This window comes from Chinchilla lanigera, unplaced genomic scaffold, assembly GCF_000276665.1.
Source record: "Chinchilla lanigera isolate Chin_1 unplaced genomic scaffold, ChiLan1.0 scaffold00020, whole genome shotgun sequence".
Lineage (NCBI taxonomy): Eukaryota > Metazoa > Chordata > Mammalia > Rodentia > Chinchillidae > Chinchilla > Chinchilla lanigera.
Genome location: NW_004955421.1, coordinates 21,602,402 through 21,619,059, shown reverse-complemented (window position 1 = coordinate 21,619,059; position 16,658 = coordinate 21,602,402). Strand labels below are relative to the sequence as shown.

General features: G+C 53.9%; 1 protein-coding gene across 1 annotated transcript; it reads left to right on the top strand.

Moving 5' to 3' along the window:
- Window positions 1-139: 139 nt before the first annotated feature.
- Window positions 140-9,351, top strand: Klf15 (Kruppel-like factor 15; the record flags this gene model as incomplete). The annotated part of the gene is given in 2 exon segments (XM_013513752.1): window positions 140-1,246; window positions 8,175-9,351. Coding segments are annotated over 2 exon segments (1,251 nt in total). The 3' UTR covers window positions 8,344-9,351.
- Window positions 9,352-16,658: the final 7,307 nt, after the last annotated feature.

The following is a 16,658-nucleotide window of genomic DNA, read 5'->3' as shown; positions in this document are numbered from 1 at the left end:
CTCCCGCGGGATGGAGGCAGGATCGAGGCGTTTGGCAATGGGAAGCTGTGGGCAGGCGGCGAGGGCAGGGGTGCAGACCCAGGAGGTGCCGGCAAGTGAAGTGTCGTCTGACCGGGCCTCCCTTCTTCCCTCTCCACAGCCACCACCGGCGCGGCCAGGCCAGCATGGTGGACCACTTGCTTCCAGTGGACGAGACCTTCTCGTCACCGAAGTGCTCTGTTGGTTTTCTGGGGGACAGGCTGGCCGGCCGGCAGGTGTACCACATGCTGCCGTCACCCCTCTCTGAGGACGACAGCGACGCCTCCAGCCCCTGCTCCTGTTCCAGCCCAGACTCCCAAGCCCTCTGCTCCTGCTACAGCGGAGGCCTACGCGCCAAAGGCCAGGATAGCATCTTGGATTTCCTGCTGTCCCAGGCCACGCTGGGCAGTGGTGGTGGCGGCAGTGGGGGCACTGGGGCCGGCAGTGGCCCCATGACCTGGGGGACCTGGTGGAGGGCCCCAGTGCCTGTGAAGGGGGAGCATTGCTGCTTTCCCGAATTTCCTGTGGGTGACACTGACGACGTCCCCAGGCCCTTTCAGCCGACCCTGGAGGAGATTGAAGAGTTCCTGGAGGAGAACATGGAGCTGGAGGTCAAGGAGGCTCCAGAGAGCAACGGGAAGGACCTGGAGGCCTGCGGCCCGCTCTCCTCCGCGACACACCGGAACCACCTCCATCCTGGTCCTGAAGGGAGAGAGTGCTGTACCCCTCCACCAGGTGGCACCAGTGCGGGCGGCACCCAGGGCCCAGGAGAGGGGCCTGCGGCCGAAGGGCCCATCCCCGTGCTGCTGCAGATCCAGCCTGTGCCCGTGAAGCAGGAATCGGGCACAGGGCCCGCCTCCCCTGGGCAGGCCCCGGAGAACGTCAAGGTTGCCCAGCTCCTGGTCAATATCCAGGGGCAGACCTTTGCGCTCGTGCCCCAGGTGGTGCCCTCCTCCAACTTGAACCTGCCCTCGAAGTTCGTGCGCATCGCCCCCGTGCCCATCGCTGCCAAGCCCATTGGGTCAGGACCCCTGGGGTCTGGCCCTGGTGGCCTCCTTGTGGGCCAGAAGTTCCCTAAGAACCCAGCAGCAGAACTCATCAAAATGCACAAATGTACTTTTCCTGGCTGCAGCAAGATGTACACCAAAAGCAGCCACCTCAAGGCCCATCTGCGCCGGCACACGGGTGAGAAGCCCTTCGCCTGCACTTGGCCGGGCTGCGGCTGGAGGTCAGTATGATGGGGGACAGGCCCAGGCAGTGAGCAAGTCCCTGCTCCTGTCTGCTCACTTGGGTGTATAGCCAAGGCCATTTTCTCCACCATTAGATAAGGCTGATTAGGAAGGGGAGAGAGGAGTGGGCAGGGGCAGGGCCAGAGCCGGCACAGCTGCCCAGAGACTTCCTTGTCCCTCTGGATTACTAAAGCCGGAAGCCACCTGGTGTCTCCAGTTTCATAATGACCAGGTAAGGCTTGTTAGGGCCTGTGCTGCCTCCTGGGTCTCCTAGTCCAGTGGGGCTGGGAACGGCAGAACGGTGTTCATGCTAACCAGGAGCTGAGGGTGACAGCACAGGCTGTGTGCCAGGCAGAGGCCTCCCCCGATGCCTTGCAGTGCCCATGGGGTAAGTATCGCCATCATTCCCAGCTTCTGTCTGAGAACGTGAAAGCTTGGATTGACCATGTACCTGTCCAAGGTCACCATGCTCTGTAAATGGGATTTGAGCCCCAGGGGATGAATCAGAGTGATCACATGCAGAGAAGGGGACTCCTGACCTGGCTGGAAGGGCAGTGTGTGCTATCAACACGTTGTCTTTGCCTCAGTTGCTGCCGCTCCTGCTGTGTGTGTCGGGGGGTGGCAGGTGGTAGGTGCATCTATGTACGTGTCATTCTGTATAGAACTGAACCTTGAAGATGGAAGTATAGCTATGTGTGTGTGTGTGCGCACGCATACTTGTGTGTGCATCTTGCTTTCTTCTTACACCCATGACCGAACGAGTTTGCATCTTTTGCCTGTGGTGGCGTGTGGGGATATGCACACGTGAATTGTGAGTGTGGCGCTTGGGCACAGTTTGTGGCTTTTGTTTCCTTGACCAGACTTTGGCTCCAGGAGCTTGTGAGCGTTGGCCCTGGGCAGGGGTCCTGCCCTGCTGGGGTGGTGCCACAGGCTGGGAGCTGTAAATAGAGTGTGACCTGGTTGCCCCTTTCCCTTGTGCACCAAGCTGGCTACATTGGAACTTTTCTCAGGGCGTCCTGGGTTACAGAGGCCCTTCCCCTGTCCTGAGAGAGGTGTTACTCTAGGTCCTGCCCCACCCGCTACTCATACAGCCCCCAGAAACCCACCAGGGTTTGGTCTCGGTGTCCCCTCTTGTACCGTGGCCTGCGGAGTGGGCACGGGGCTAACAGTGTCCTTGTGAGGGAGGATGTGCAGTGGAGGGGCGCTGTGTTGGGAGGTCATGGACTACAGAGGAGCCCAAGTGGGACGCCAGGGCTTCCCTCTTAAGGAGGGAAGGACATGATGACCCCTTGTTTGGAGGAGGCAGTGGGGACCGGGGCTTTGAGCCCCATCTCTGAGTCAGCTACCACTTGCTGTGTGCCTTTGGAGTGGTCCCTCCAGGGCGTGTCTCCCTGTCGTAGAGTGGAGGGCTAGCACTTCGCAGCCAAGGCGGGTGTACAGCAGCGGTCAGCAGAGCCCTCGTCTTTAGGGACATGTTGTCACTGCCGTACATGGTCAGAATCTGAGGCGTGTGCAGTTTAGGAGGTTCCCCACGTTTGCGGGGACTCTGCATACCTTCTTCCTTCCTCTCTCCTTCCTCTGCGTACCTTCTTCCTTAGGAGTGGGATGGGCAGCCCCCTCCAGAACACTGGCCCTGACTCATCTTTTCCAGTGCCATCCCCTGGCCAGTGCTGACCGTTGATGAATGGCTTCTCCAGTTGGGATGAGGTCACATGGGGCTGCAGGCAGGGAGGGCACAGTCACAGCCACGCACTCCCCACTCCCCCAGCAGGAGCGAGCGTGCTTTCTTCCTGCTGGTCAGTCAGAGAGTAGACAGGGCCCGCAGCCCAGAGTGTATCTCAAGGCTGACTATGGCCTTCACATGGTTGCTTCTGGAAGTCATGCGTTACCCAGGGCAGGAGGTTTGCAGTGGGAATGGACACTTGTGGGAGGGATTCGCTTATGTACTGTCCGAGCCCTGGCAGTGTCTTCTCTTCTCACCCAGGACCCACTCAACTGAGGAGGGTGTGGTGGGTGCAGGCATGGTGAGTTTAGTGCAGTGCAGCCCCAAGAGCTGTCTCTGCTGTCTGCCTCTCTGGGCTGCTAGAGGGCTTCTAACAGGTCTGTCCATGATGTCACACATGGCAGAGGCTTTGTCCATTTGGCAGCTGAGGAATCTCTTTCTCTGAGGATGAGGGGAGTCCCTGGTTGATTTCAGGGCTCCTGGTCCACGGAGCTGTACTTACGAGGTTTGTAATGTCTTCCAGTGAGGTCCAAGGGTAGAGTGAGCCATGCCACTCCTTTCAGCTGCCAAGTGGGAGGATGGGCCCAGCATGAAGGCGGCTCAGCTTGGACAGGCTTGGGAAGGTGAGGATTATGAGTTGTCGTACTTATGGGCCACTTACTGTATACTCGACACTATTCTCCTCCACTCAGACCTTTACTTCCCTGGGGACCTCATTACCTCCTGAGACGATTCTGGCCTCTAAGTGTACAGCATGCAATTTAGTGCACTTCACTTCCCATCTGCTCCTACTCCGGGCCACAGGTTGCCTCGCATGCTCCCTTTCCTCTTCCTCCTCCTGAGGTGGATCCAGCCACTCCTCTGCGGCTCAGATATAGGCCGACTCCAGGCCCTTGGTCTCCAGTAGCATCCCCATGGTAGCTGTAATGGTCTTACCGTGGTCTAGGCTTTGTTCTGTATACCCACAATGAGTCCTCATAAGAGCCTTCTGCAATGTAGGTACAGAGGGGGAGACTGAGGCATGGGAGAATCATGTCTCATGTTCCCAGGGATATAGCCAGTGAGTGTGGACTTGGGGTGCACACCTGCTGGGTGCCTCAGCCCCACGCTGCTCTTCTAGCTGTACCACCCGATACCAAAGTGGCTAAGCCCATCTCTTCTCCCCAGCCGGTCTGTCGGCCCTTTCAGCCTTTGTGCTTGTGGGCTTTGGGAGTAAAGCTGACCACAGCAAGCATGACGGTGGCAGGAGCCCCTCATGAATGCATTGTTAGGCCCTGCTGTGCAGGTTACGTGTATATTAGTTCACGTAATCCTCAGTGAAGTGGGGTCTGTGAAGTGGGCCTCAGGATGTTGCATCCACTTCACAGAAGAGGAAATTGAGACGCAGAGCAGGGGAGTAAGTTCTCCCCAGTCACACTACTACGTGGTGGAGCCAGGAGTTTAATGGGGGCTGTCTGCTCCCTGTCCATCCCAGCCTCGGGGACCTCCCTCCAGCCCCTCGGCACACCTTGGTGTGGTGGGCGGACCTCCCTGCAGCTGACTGGCCTCCGCCCTCACATCCTGCCTGCCTCTCTGCATGGGCTGCTCCCTACTCTTGAGGCCTCTTCTCTTCCTCCTCCTCCTCCTCGCTGATGGGTTTGGCACTGAGCCCTGGGCCCACAGAACGTGTCAGCCCCTCTGTCTAGACCCAGGACTCCTCCTTCCACTGTCCAGGTCAGTGTGTGCCTGGGTGCCCGACCCTGCCTCCTTCTGCTTTCGTCCTGCATCCAGCATTGCTGTCTTTTCTACTCTGGCGACATGATTTTGTACCAGTGATGAGTCTGAAGCCAGACTGCTGTTCTCCAGCCATCTGGGGAGTGGCTCCTTGCCGGGCTTCCTAGAAGTTGCCCTGCTTCATTCTCTGACACAGCCTCCTTTGTTCCTCACGGGAGAACATTCTGTTCCAGAGTAGCCACGCCGTTTCTCCAGAAAGAATCTCCTTCCTCCATAGCTAGTGTGGATATTAATAACGGTCACAGCCCTGGGTGGCAGGTACTGCTGTCATCTACAGTGGACACGGGAGGACCAGAAAAGGGCAATTGCAGGCCCGAGGCCACAGAGCCAGCAGGCAGAGAGACGGCTCCAAAGCCAGAGGTCTGGCTCCCAGCCTGCTCTCTTGTCCCCTGGGTCACTGCTGTACTTATGCAATGAAGTATTCTCTGACCCCCATCCTTGTGGTAGACAGAGGCTTCAAGGATGGTTGGCGGGTTGTGCGTTGTCCAACTCAGGAGAGCTCCATTTCCCTTGTAGCCACTGAGACTTGATTGTTTATGACTCTCTGGCAGATGGTAGATGAGTGTATCGAGGAAGGGGCACCTTCACAGCAAGGTGCTGTGTATGCTAGTGCTGATGTTGCAGGCTGCTTCCAGGGAACCACCTGGAGCCCATGCTTCCCCTGCCCTTCAACCCAGTAGGACAAGTGATGGGCCTTGCCCTAAGCCCCACACACGTACTGCAGGACCTCACCGGGGACTGGCCTTGCACTGAACTATATACATGTGATAAGAACTATATACATGTGAACTAAGAGCTCATGACTGCTGCATGCCAAGCACTTCTCTAAACATTACTTCGTGGCCTTTTACCATCTCCTGGGATAGATTAGTCATTCTTCCTCTGTGTAGGAGGGGAAACTGAGGCTTAGCAAGCTAGTGCCTTACCAGTTTGCCTGGTCAGTCCAGGGGCTTCGTCTTACCTACCCCGTCCCTGTTCCTTCCCACTATAGTCTCAGGCCTCTCTGTGGGCTGCTGTTTGGAGGATGTGTGGTGTGAGGTGGGGATCTTCTGAGGGAGCTCTAGTCTCAGGAACATTCCCTCCGGTACCAAGGTGCTGCAGCAGCAGGGAAGGGGCTCAGTCGTGAGGACAGCTTGTTCTAGCTTGCTGTAGTCTGGGTGGCCCTCAGCTTCCCGTCCTTCCCAGGGTGTCTCCATAAGCAGAAGTCTACTGTGGCCTATGTCACCTCCCAGATGAGTCCTGGAAGGCAGACAGAAAACACGAAGTCTTCATTGGACAAGTGAGGAAACAGGCGCCTGGTGAGTCAGTCGTCTGCTCAGGGCCACACAGGGCACACAGTTGGAGGAGAACAAAGGCAAGACACTGAGAAAGAATCTTGCCTCTCTGAGCCTCTGTCCGTGGTCTCGCCAGCCCGATAGGATTCATCCCAGCGCCCTGGCCCGTGCCTGGGAAGACTTGCCCCTGCCAACTCACTTATTCAGGAGCTCTGTGCCCAACTCCAGCTGGGGGCAGTTGGCCCTGTCCAGGGGGCCAACTAGGAACACACTGCCCAGCCAGGGGAGGCTCTGGTGGAAGCTGGTGGCATCAGTTGGGAATCCAGGCTGTCTTCTAGTACCACAGTAGGCGGGGTAAGGAAGGATACAGCAGGGGGCTGTGCGGAGACTTTTGCTATGGCCTCAGTTGCTCTGTCTTGCCACTGACCCTGCTGCAGCCTCTCAGCACCATTAGTCTGTTCCCTACCTGCCATACAGGACAGCTGAGCTTCTTGAGTATGAAGCTATGCTGAGAGGCCTTCCCTGTGCCAGGCACCAGTGATGCTTCCAAGTGCAGCAGCTGTTCCCCGTGTGGAAGCAGGCCTGTGGGCCCCAGGGCAGCAGAAGAGGCCGAGGCACTGACTATCCCACAGAACCCTCCTGTGAACACTTGAGCCCTTGCCCACGCATGTGTTGCTGAGTCCTGCTCCCCTTCCAGCCGCAGAACCAAGGTTACCAAGTCAGAACAGAGGTGGGCCACCTGCTCAGACCAGTTGGGTGGTTGGGGATCTGCTTTTCTGGTCATCACCTGACCTACCTCTGGCCGAGTAGCCCCAGGTCTCGAAAGGAAGTATTAGGCCTGGTGCTCTTATGTGTGTGTGTTCATGCGTGTGTGGATACACGTGTGCATGTGTGTAAGAGTGCATTATGTGTGTGTATGTACACCTGCCTGTGCACCAGGGCTGTCTCTGCAGCAGCTCCTTGTCCTCCTGAGGCACTTGCTAGGTTCACACATTCATGTGAACGCACTTACTGAGGATCTACCGTACAGCAGGCAGTGGGCTGTCCACAGGGGAGACACGGGCAGACATGTCCTCCTTGGTGGAGACGGCAGCCTAGTGAGACACACTGATAGTCATCAAAATGCTGGAACTAATGTAAAGCTGCAGTAGTGGCAAGAGTGAGGAAAGAGGTGCGCGGTGCAGCTAGAAGGAGGTACAGCCCTGGAGGGCTTTCCTGAGAAAGCGGCATTTGAGGTGCGCTCTAGGACACGTGCAGGAGACAACGAGGGTGGGGAGGGAGGAGCGCTGCACATAGCACATCCTGGGCAGATGTCCTGTAGCAAGTAGGCCCCAGGAAGCCCCCTGTATGTGGTGCACAGAAGAGGCAGGGGGTGGGCCAGTGACGTGCCATCAGGTGGGCGAAGTCTCGAGTCCCTGCAGCCAGTGACAGGCTGTTTGGACACCTCATCTGGGTTTCTCCTTGTTGCAGGAGTGCTTGCCCCCAGCCTAGCAGAGGTGGAGCGGGAGACATCAGGGAAACCATCTAAAGCTCTTAAAGTGTCTCTCAGGGTGCAGTTTGGTCTGGGGGGCATCTTCAAGGGCCCCATTCCCAGGACAGCAGGGCCCTGGAGTGGTGTGAGCTCTGGTCCGAAGCCCTGTTCCCTGCACAGAGGAGCCAGGAACTCCCTGAAGACTGGCGGGCAGGGGCTGCTTCCTTCTCCTGGGCCTCGGCGTCCCCTCTGAACCTCCTTCGGACAGTCCTTTGGGGATGCCCTTCTGGAGTTCTGGTCCAGTGGGGAAGGTGAGGCCGCAGGGTAGTGAGAGGCAGTCCAGGTCAGGGCCTGAGCGATCTGAGCACCCCCGGGCCTCCCAGACCCCACTCCGCGGGAGAATCAGTCCTAGGCGCGACAGCCTTAGGTCCTGGCGTGCAGCGTGCTCAGAACAGACCCCTCTGTGGCAGCCGGAGCCTCCAGTCCCCGGTTCTTGCCAGCCTGGAGGGCGCGGGGGCTCTCCTGTGGCTGGAACAATGATGGCTGCCAGTGAAGGCAGAAGTAATTTGGTGTTTTCAGACCCGCGTGGCCTCACCTACCCCAGTCCCGTGGAGGCTGAGGTGCGCGCCAGGGGGGTGCCTCGGGTCCCCGCGGGCTGCGCCTTGCTGACCCGCCGTGTCCCACAGGTTCTCGCGCTCTGACGAGCTGTCGCGGCACCGGCGCTCGCACTCCGGCGTGAAGCCATACCAGTGTCCCGTGTGCGAGAAGAAGTTCGCGCGGAGCGACCACCTCTCCAAGCACATCAAGGTGCACCGCTTCCCGCGGAGCAGCCGGTCTGTGCGCGCTGTGAACTGAGCGCGCCTGCCGGTCCCGACCGCACCTTCCACCCCCACACCCATTTTTTTAAAACAGTAATTTATTCGCCTCCTTCAGAGGGATGTGACAATGTTACCAGCCCACCTTCTGAAACCTAGGAGTTGAGACCCCAGAGCCATCACCCGCTGCCTTTGCTGGGAGAACTCGGAGCCATGCACCTGTGTCCCTGGGGGCCGGGTCACCAGCACCTGGGGCTGGAGGCAGGCCTTGGTGCCTTTGTGCCTTTGTGCCTTCCCACAGCAGCCTGGCCTGTGCCACAGCCGCCAGCTGGAAGCAGGGTCCTGGGGGCCTGGCCCTTCTCCCACTGGGCGCCTTGTCTGGGCCAAAGCCAACGCTGCATGTCTGGGGAAGAAGAAATGTGCGGTTTTGAAATTTCAGTTCCCGGGGGAGCCAAGCTGGGAAGAAGGAAGTGGGCCGAAAGTCCGGGACTGCGCGGTGGTGTGAAGGCAGCTGGTCTTTCAGATGCACCTTGCAGGGTGAGTGGAGGGTATGTCAGGCTCTTGTGGCCCCTGGCCACTGGCGCGGAGGCAGGGCTGACGGTGCATTGCTTGAGTTCAATGTGCAAGACAGACAGAACCCTAAGCATCTGTCCCCGGCTTGGCTCATCCCGATCTCCTGTTTGCCAGACAAATGCTGACTCCGGCCTGCAGGGTCGCCTTCCAGAGGAGAGGGGAGCAGACTGCTCTAGGTGTGAAAGAACTAGGTAGAGCCTCCCAGCCCTGATTTAGAAATGCATTCCTCGTTTTGTCTAGAAATTAATATCAAACTAGCTTGTTTTGACAGGTTTATTTCACATCCTATGAATGTATGTAAATAAACTGTACATAGGTGCATCTACATAAGATCTTTTAATAACATCGATATTTGTGTAAATTTGAAATTAAAAAATCTATAAAGCTGGTGTACATATGTTACAATTATGTATATTTTCTTTGGTCCTTCATAAAAATATATTTACTTTGCCAATAAAAAGAAAAAAGTCAGCTGCTTTCCTTGGCATTCATGTGTCGTTTTCCTCCACTCTGCCGCGGTGATACTGGGGTTGAGTCTTTGTGTCTACACTGGCAGAGCTCAAGGGATCTTGTTTTGTGCTCAGAGGGATACAAAAGTCCCTTTGGGATCCAGCCATTGGGTTCCACTCACTATAGTTTTACTCCTTGGAGCTCTGTGACCTCTTTTCTCCTTAAGCCCAAATCCAACCCATATTCCAGAATCACCCGCAGGAAGCTGCATCAGCTCAGATGATCCTGCACTGATCACCTGCTCCCCTAGCTTGCTATTTGAGTCCCTCGGTAGTTCATACCCTGTTCAGCCCATCGGAGGTGTTGTGTGTGCCCCCGTATGCTTGTGTGCCGTGTCCTGGGGGCGGTGTTTACTCACTTCCCCTGGACCATTTCCTGTTGCACAGAGCATTTTGACTGTATTATCAGTCTTGTCCAAGCATTGGTGAGATGCAGAGCCAACATATAGAGTTAGGCCACCTGCTCCATCCTTCCCAGTTCCCTGTTGTGTTTGAGATCTCCCACTATTGAGGTGTGGATACATGCACGCATCCTGTACAGCCCGAGAGCCTGGGGACTGTGGGGCCAGAGAACAAGGAGAAACCGGGCTCTGCAGGGAGTGGTCCTGTGGAAGTGACCAGGTCCCGCCTGCCATAGCAGCTCAGCTGGGAGAGAGGGCTGCCCTGGGTCATCCACTTGCAGTGAAAGATGAGAATCGTCTGGGAGGGACCCTTTCCTGTGGACCCAGCTCTTTAGAAGACCCATAAGCAAGTCGGGGCAGGTGTTTCTCAAGCCTCTGGGAGATCTGGGGGCAATTGGCAGATAGATTTCTAGCAGGGAGATGCTCGAGTGGGGTGTGCGTGAAGACGTGCATCTCAGGAGGTGGAGGACATTGTTCTCACTGCCTTGGGACCTGGCTGCTGCTTGTCCGTTTCATCACTGGGAGCTGGCAGACCCTGAGCTTTTGTGTGTGCCCAGTGCCCAGCACGGCTCTTAGAGGGTACACATCCCATTCTGACTGGCCTGTCTTGGGGAAAGGACTAACCTTGTAACCTCTGCCCTTTGCCCCGGAATGCCCTTTGCCTTTGAAGATAAACATGCCCTGGGGAAGCGAGGCATTGATTTCCAGCTCCACTAACGTAACCTTTTTCATCTGTAAACAAACAGCACAGCTGCAGATAAGAGGGAATTCGGGCAGGGGTACTGTCCTTTGCTCAGAATGGTGGTGGTAGAGAAGGCTTGGAGCTGTGGCACATGTACCTCCACGGCTCGGGACCCAGACACACTGCTCCTCTTTCTTCAGGGTTATGCCCCCAGCAGCCCATCTGACCACCAGTCCTCCCAGCTGGGCTGTCAGACCAGGCTGGCCATGTTGGGCAGGCAGTACGTGGGGTGGTCTAAGTGGTCCCCTGTCTGGGCACACGAGGTGCACCTACCCCAAGGTAGGTGTGTGCGTCCTTCCATGAGTGTGCGTCATGGAAGTCTTGGTTGAGAGGAACTGGGGGTGCACAGCAAGGCGTGGAGCAGGGTCACGGAGCAAGGCACAGCAGTGACGCTGCCCGTTGACCCTTGGCTCTGGTGCCCTGATGGGCTTTTCAAACCTCTCCAGATTCCAGCCCCTTCACTGCCCAGAGCAGGCAGGCCTGAACATTCGCAGGTCTCAGGGTGGTGGTAAACAAGAAGTGAGGGCAGAATTTCAACTTCGGATGCCAGCTGGGATGCCAGCCTGCCTCTTGTCAGGGTGGGAGTCAGGAACGTGTGTCTTTTCTCTCCACTGCAGATGGCCCTGCTGTACCAGGTGAAGATGAGAGTTGGGGTGCCGGGCTTGGCCCCTGCCTCTGTGAGACCCCTGTGCCACCCCCTCTCATCCTGTGTGATTCTTCTAGCCGGAAGAGGAGTCCTTGTCTAGGCCTGTGAGCTGAGAAAGCGGGTGGTGACATTGCACGCCTGTGTCCTGCAACGATCTGTAGTAGGGAAAAGTTTGAAAGGTCACAGAACAGAAAATCTAGACATTACAACCTCCCTCCCATCTTAGCCTGCTCAGTGTCTGCCCCCAAGTCACACAGAGGGGAAAGGACCATCTATCAATCACTGTACCAGGTAGCATGTGGATCAAGATGCTGTAACAAAGAAGTCCCCAAATTCCACGGTTCAAGCAAGGTAAAAGTTTATTTTCCTCTAATAGTCTGAAAGTCAGCAAACTGGGCTTATGTGGTGGCTCTGGCACACAGGCTCCTCTTTTGTTGCTCTTCCAGGTTCTAGGGTGCAGATTTTAGAAGGCACAAAGGGCCTGCTGGTGTGGGCAGGTGTTGTAGTCAGAGTTTACAAGGGAATGAATTTAGTACAAGATACATAATTTATTGTATTATTTTGTAATATTCACCCAAAGAGTCAAATGCAAAAGAATGTGGGAGATCTGTCCACACACTAGAGACCCAAAGAATCCAGCTGAGGGCCTGGATCCCATGGCAATGTCCTCCACAAGTCCAGTGGGAGGCCTAGAGCCCATGACAATATCTTATGCAAGTCTGTATCAAGGGTCTGCACTCAGTGATGGAAGCTAGAAAGTCTGTACCCGCGGAATGAAGGATCGGTGTCAGCAGGCTGAGGGATCTGCAATGGAGCCAGGAAGGGATGCTCAAGGTAAGAACAAGATTCCCCCCAAAGAGAACCACAGTCATCCTCAGCAACAGTGAGGACCAGAGCTCCTCCAATGATAAGAACAGCCGAGCTCATACCAGGGAAGCCAGCACAACAAGCTTCTCCAAGAGAATCAACAGCACACCATCTCCCCCTCCAGTTCTCCTTTTATGCTGTTGGCAACAATCCTCAGGTGGGACTTCCACACCCAGCACCACGCTGATTCGGTTCAGCTGGGTGTTATAAACTGACCATTTGTTAATCCAGTACAGCAGGTGAGGGGCCGTGTTCTCACCCTGTCTCCCAAGGCATGGACTGAGATATGCACCATCTGATTTACGCATGTCCCATTGGCCAGAAGGAAGTTGCATGACCTCAGCAGTTGCAAGGTAAGCTGGAACATGTTGTCTCCAGCTGGGAGGTATGTGCCCAGCTAGAATGTGGGGGACCTGTTACAGGAGAAAGAAGAGGAAGTGCAAGTGGGGAGCAGCCAGCAGTTTCTACTGCAAGCTCAGGATGCCCTCCACTTCCCACAAGCCTGCACAGCACAGGGAAGCCGTGGAGCACCAAGGTGAGTTCAGCTCTTGCGGCCTCACCCATGTCCTCAGAAGGGACATCCCCAACAAGTGGGGGAGCCAGTGGTTGGGTTCCCTGTGACAGTGGGTTGTCAGGAAGGGAAACTTGGTGAGGAAGCAGGAGAATCCTCACACTGTGGACAAAAGCCAGCCCTTGCAATATTTTCACAGTCTCCTTCCTCTCCCACCCCTGTTCCTCTTCTTACACCCCTCTTCCTTTTGTTTCTCCTCCTCCTTCCCCTCCTTCTCCACTCCCCCTCTTTCTCCTTCTCCTCTTCTTCCTCCTCCTTTTCCCCATCTGTCTCCCCTCCCTCTCCCCTCTCCTTCTCCTCCTACTTCTCTCCCTTTTCCTTCTTTTTCTGGTACTGGTGATTGAACCCAGAGCCTTCACACTGAGCTATATCCAGTTATGAAATGGACCACACAGGGTCAGCAGAAGATGAAAAGAAAGATGTAAGAGAAAAGGAGATACGAGGAAACAGACAAAGCCAGGGAGTGCTTAAAGTCCCCAAAAGAAGCCACAAGGAAGGAGGAGAGGGCAGGGGTCAAACCCAGGGCAAGAGCGAATGTGCAGAAGTCTCCCTGGGTGCTGTGGGAGAGGAGATTGAAAGGAAGAAGGATGAACACCAGGGGAGGACAGCAAAGCCGCTGCTGTTAGGGGAAGCGAGAGGTCTGAGTCAGACTCCGGGACAAAGGGAACAGGTACCAAGTTGTAGCTCAGAAAGTATGTGCCAATGAAGGATGGGGGCTGGGGCGAGTGGACTTTGCAGGGTGGGTGGGCTTGGCTGCGTGGGTCGACCGTTCTGAGTGTAGAGTGCTCACCTGTACATGAGTACAGCAACACGGAGCCCCAGCGTTGAGGGAAGGTGGAGTAAGTTTGAATATTTCAAACAACAGAAGCACTGCAGGATGGACAAGAGGCAATGATAAGTGATGACGTGTAAAGGAGAAAAGTGCAAACGCAAAAGGAGGCTCTCTTGCCTGAGGAACAGGTCTAAAGTAACATTAAAGACAGAACTGCAAATGCAGCTTGCATTCAGTAAGGTCCTGCTGCATGCCACAGAACTGTCAGTCCCGGTCAGGAGGGGTCTGTCTGTCTGTCTGTCTGTCTCTCTCTCACACACACACACACACACACACACGCACACACACACACACACACACACACACACACACACACACACACACACACCCTAAGATGGAGAATCTGCAGAACCACTTTCCTCCATTTCTCCAGCTTGGCTGTTGCGTGAACTCTTGTACCCTTTGGTAGTATAAGGACTCACCAGCATGCAGCATGGGTAGAGATGGCAGCCGGTCCTCAGAAGCCAGCTGGGACATTCCTTGCTTCTCCCAAAGGAGAGCTAATACTGTAAACCCCAAGGGCAGTACCAGTCCTGGGCAGCTTCTGGAATCAGAGTTAGGACTGGGGTTACCACAGTGCGGAAAACCCTCCTGCAGCCAGCTGAACGTGAGTGGAGCCAAGGGTGGAAGCAGGGTGGCTGGAGCTGTAAATAAGTGATTAAAGCAGTGGAAACACATTTCTGTAGCAATACACCTAAGCAATTCCCAATATGTCTTAAAAATCCAAATGCAAATGTCAGAAATTGTTAGAGAACGAGAAGAGAGTTTGCAGTGTGGAAGTAATACTGCAATTCCAGTCTGGCTGCAAATCCTGGGGTTGTAGGAGGAGCTGGGAAGTTGTGGGAAGCTGGAAGTGTTCTCTCAGGATCTTCTCTTCCTGGGGCTTGTGCCTTCTGTACAAGGCAGTTTAGACCTATCCTCTATTTTCCGCTTTCCAGAGAAGTCTTTGTCTTAGGCACAAAATGAAAATATGAGACTGAATACCACTTCTACTGGGGAAACTGGAAACTGGCTGACGGCTGTCCCCAGAGGGCTCTGATTAAATGCACCCGCTGTCACTTCAACAGAGGAATGCGGATCACTCCTCTGATCCCATAGCACACTCGGCAGTGCTCCTTCTTACCTGAGCCACCTTGGACAAGAAGTGAATGCTCAGACATGGCAGTTGTTGGGAGGACAGTGGATAACTGCTCCACCAGAGGATGCCCAGGCCTGCCCCTAGGGGAGCTCTGCTTCTCACTCTGGGGTTGGGGGAGAGTGGCCCTCCTCTGCGTGTCAGCCTGAGGGAGGACTTTGGGGGTGCTGATGGAGTGAAGGGTGAAAGCCTTCCTACCCGGCTTCCCACCATCCTGAGCTGGGGCTCTGCTGGAGATGCTGGTACACAGTTAGACATCCCATGCCACCTCCCGAGCAGAAGGTCGCCTGATGTCCTGCACATGCTCGCCAAGGTGGGGAGGATTTAGTCCCCCCCAGTGTTCATGTTAGCAAGCCTCTTTCTGGATGACTACAGTGCTACGCAGGGTGCAGCACGCTCTGTTTTGGTCCCTTTTCCTGGTTCCCACTGGTTATTTGCCCTGGCAGCCACCCTTGAAGGTTCGCAGGGCCACACAGCCCCACTGGCTTCACTTGGGAAACCTCATTTGATATTTCTGTTTAGATAATATATTGAAATAATAGAATTACATATTATGCTCTATGGTAATTATATAATTTATAATATGTAATATAATGATAGCACATTTACTAATATTTAACATATTCAGAGTCCACCAAAAATGTGTACAAACTTTGGGAAAAGAAAAACTTGTATAAATATTTTATTACTAAATTTATTGAGATATCGTGAGGTTAATAAAAGTTACCTTTGGTCTCTATAATTATAAGCAGTACTCAGAGTGGTGGCCATGAGCTTCCAAACTGCTGCTTGGATAATCTTGGTCGTTGAGATTGCTGGGCATGCATTTTCAGTTTCTTCTCTAAGTGCCAGCAGTATAGCTGTTTTTTTTTGTGATACACAACATCCTCTAGGGTTCCCCGTATGAAGGTAATCCCATCTGCTGAAAAAACATAATACTATTTTTTTTACCTAAAATGTGTATACATTTTTTCAACAGATTTGGTATATCAGTACATGCACAACAAAATATGTAACATACTAAAATGATGACAATAAAATAATATACAATAATATAATGTCTATTTATACTATATACACATATATAGAATTTAAATAATACATATGTCATATATATTATTGATACATATTGATATATAATATATCACTGGGTGATATATTCTTATGAGAATAGTGTTGTATATGCATCTCATCATTGACCAAAATGTCATTATGTGACACACAGCTGTATGTTATATGCAATAGAAACAAAAGTTGTCATTGAGCATGACCATCGCCTTCTCTGCCAGGAATCCCAAGCACTTGCTTTTTGTCTCGACTTGTCCCACCCCTAGGTACCTCTATCTTTCTCTTGAAACTTCAAATTCCCCACCTTCTTACACAAAAAGAGGAGCTTAGGGGCAGCCTCCTTGGGAGGGATGGTGCGAATACCTTCCCTGTGAGGTCACTGTGCGGACTAAAGGAATAAAAGTATGACATGCACCTAGATCAGCGTCTGGCAGAGGAAAAAAGTTGTAGTTGGTGGTAGTTCAAAGGCTTGATTTTTTTTTTTAAGTGCTGGGAATGTAACCAAGGGCCTATGCATGCTAACAAGTGTTTTACCATTGAGCTGCACTTCTAGCCCTATTGGTGCTATTTTTATTGCTGTTCCTTGCTGCTTGATTATTCCTTCAGTATCTCCCCTTCACCCCAAGCAGCATAATAAAATATCTCTTCTAGATGAATTCACTCCTCTTCCCAGTAGATGCTTTATTAAAGTAAATGTTCTTTAGTAACAGCGCCTGAAAATCCTCCCTGCAAATGAGCCTTGGTGAGCTCATTCCCTGCAGAAGGATGGTAGGGCCTCCGTTTAATAGCATCTTCTCAAGCTCATTCACAGGTCATTAAATACTCAACAGCAGGGAGAGTTGGAAGCTGATGTGTACAAGCCGCTGCTGATTAAGCACCAAGCAATAAAAAAGATAAGCCCAAGCTAAAATTACAGTGGCTTTGAAAGGCTGTGTACATTTCTTGGGTTTGTTTGTATTTTTATACACAGGAAACTAATCACTGCATTGTTCCATCCCCTACCAGACCTCT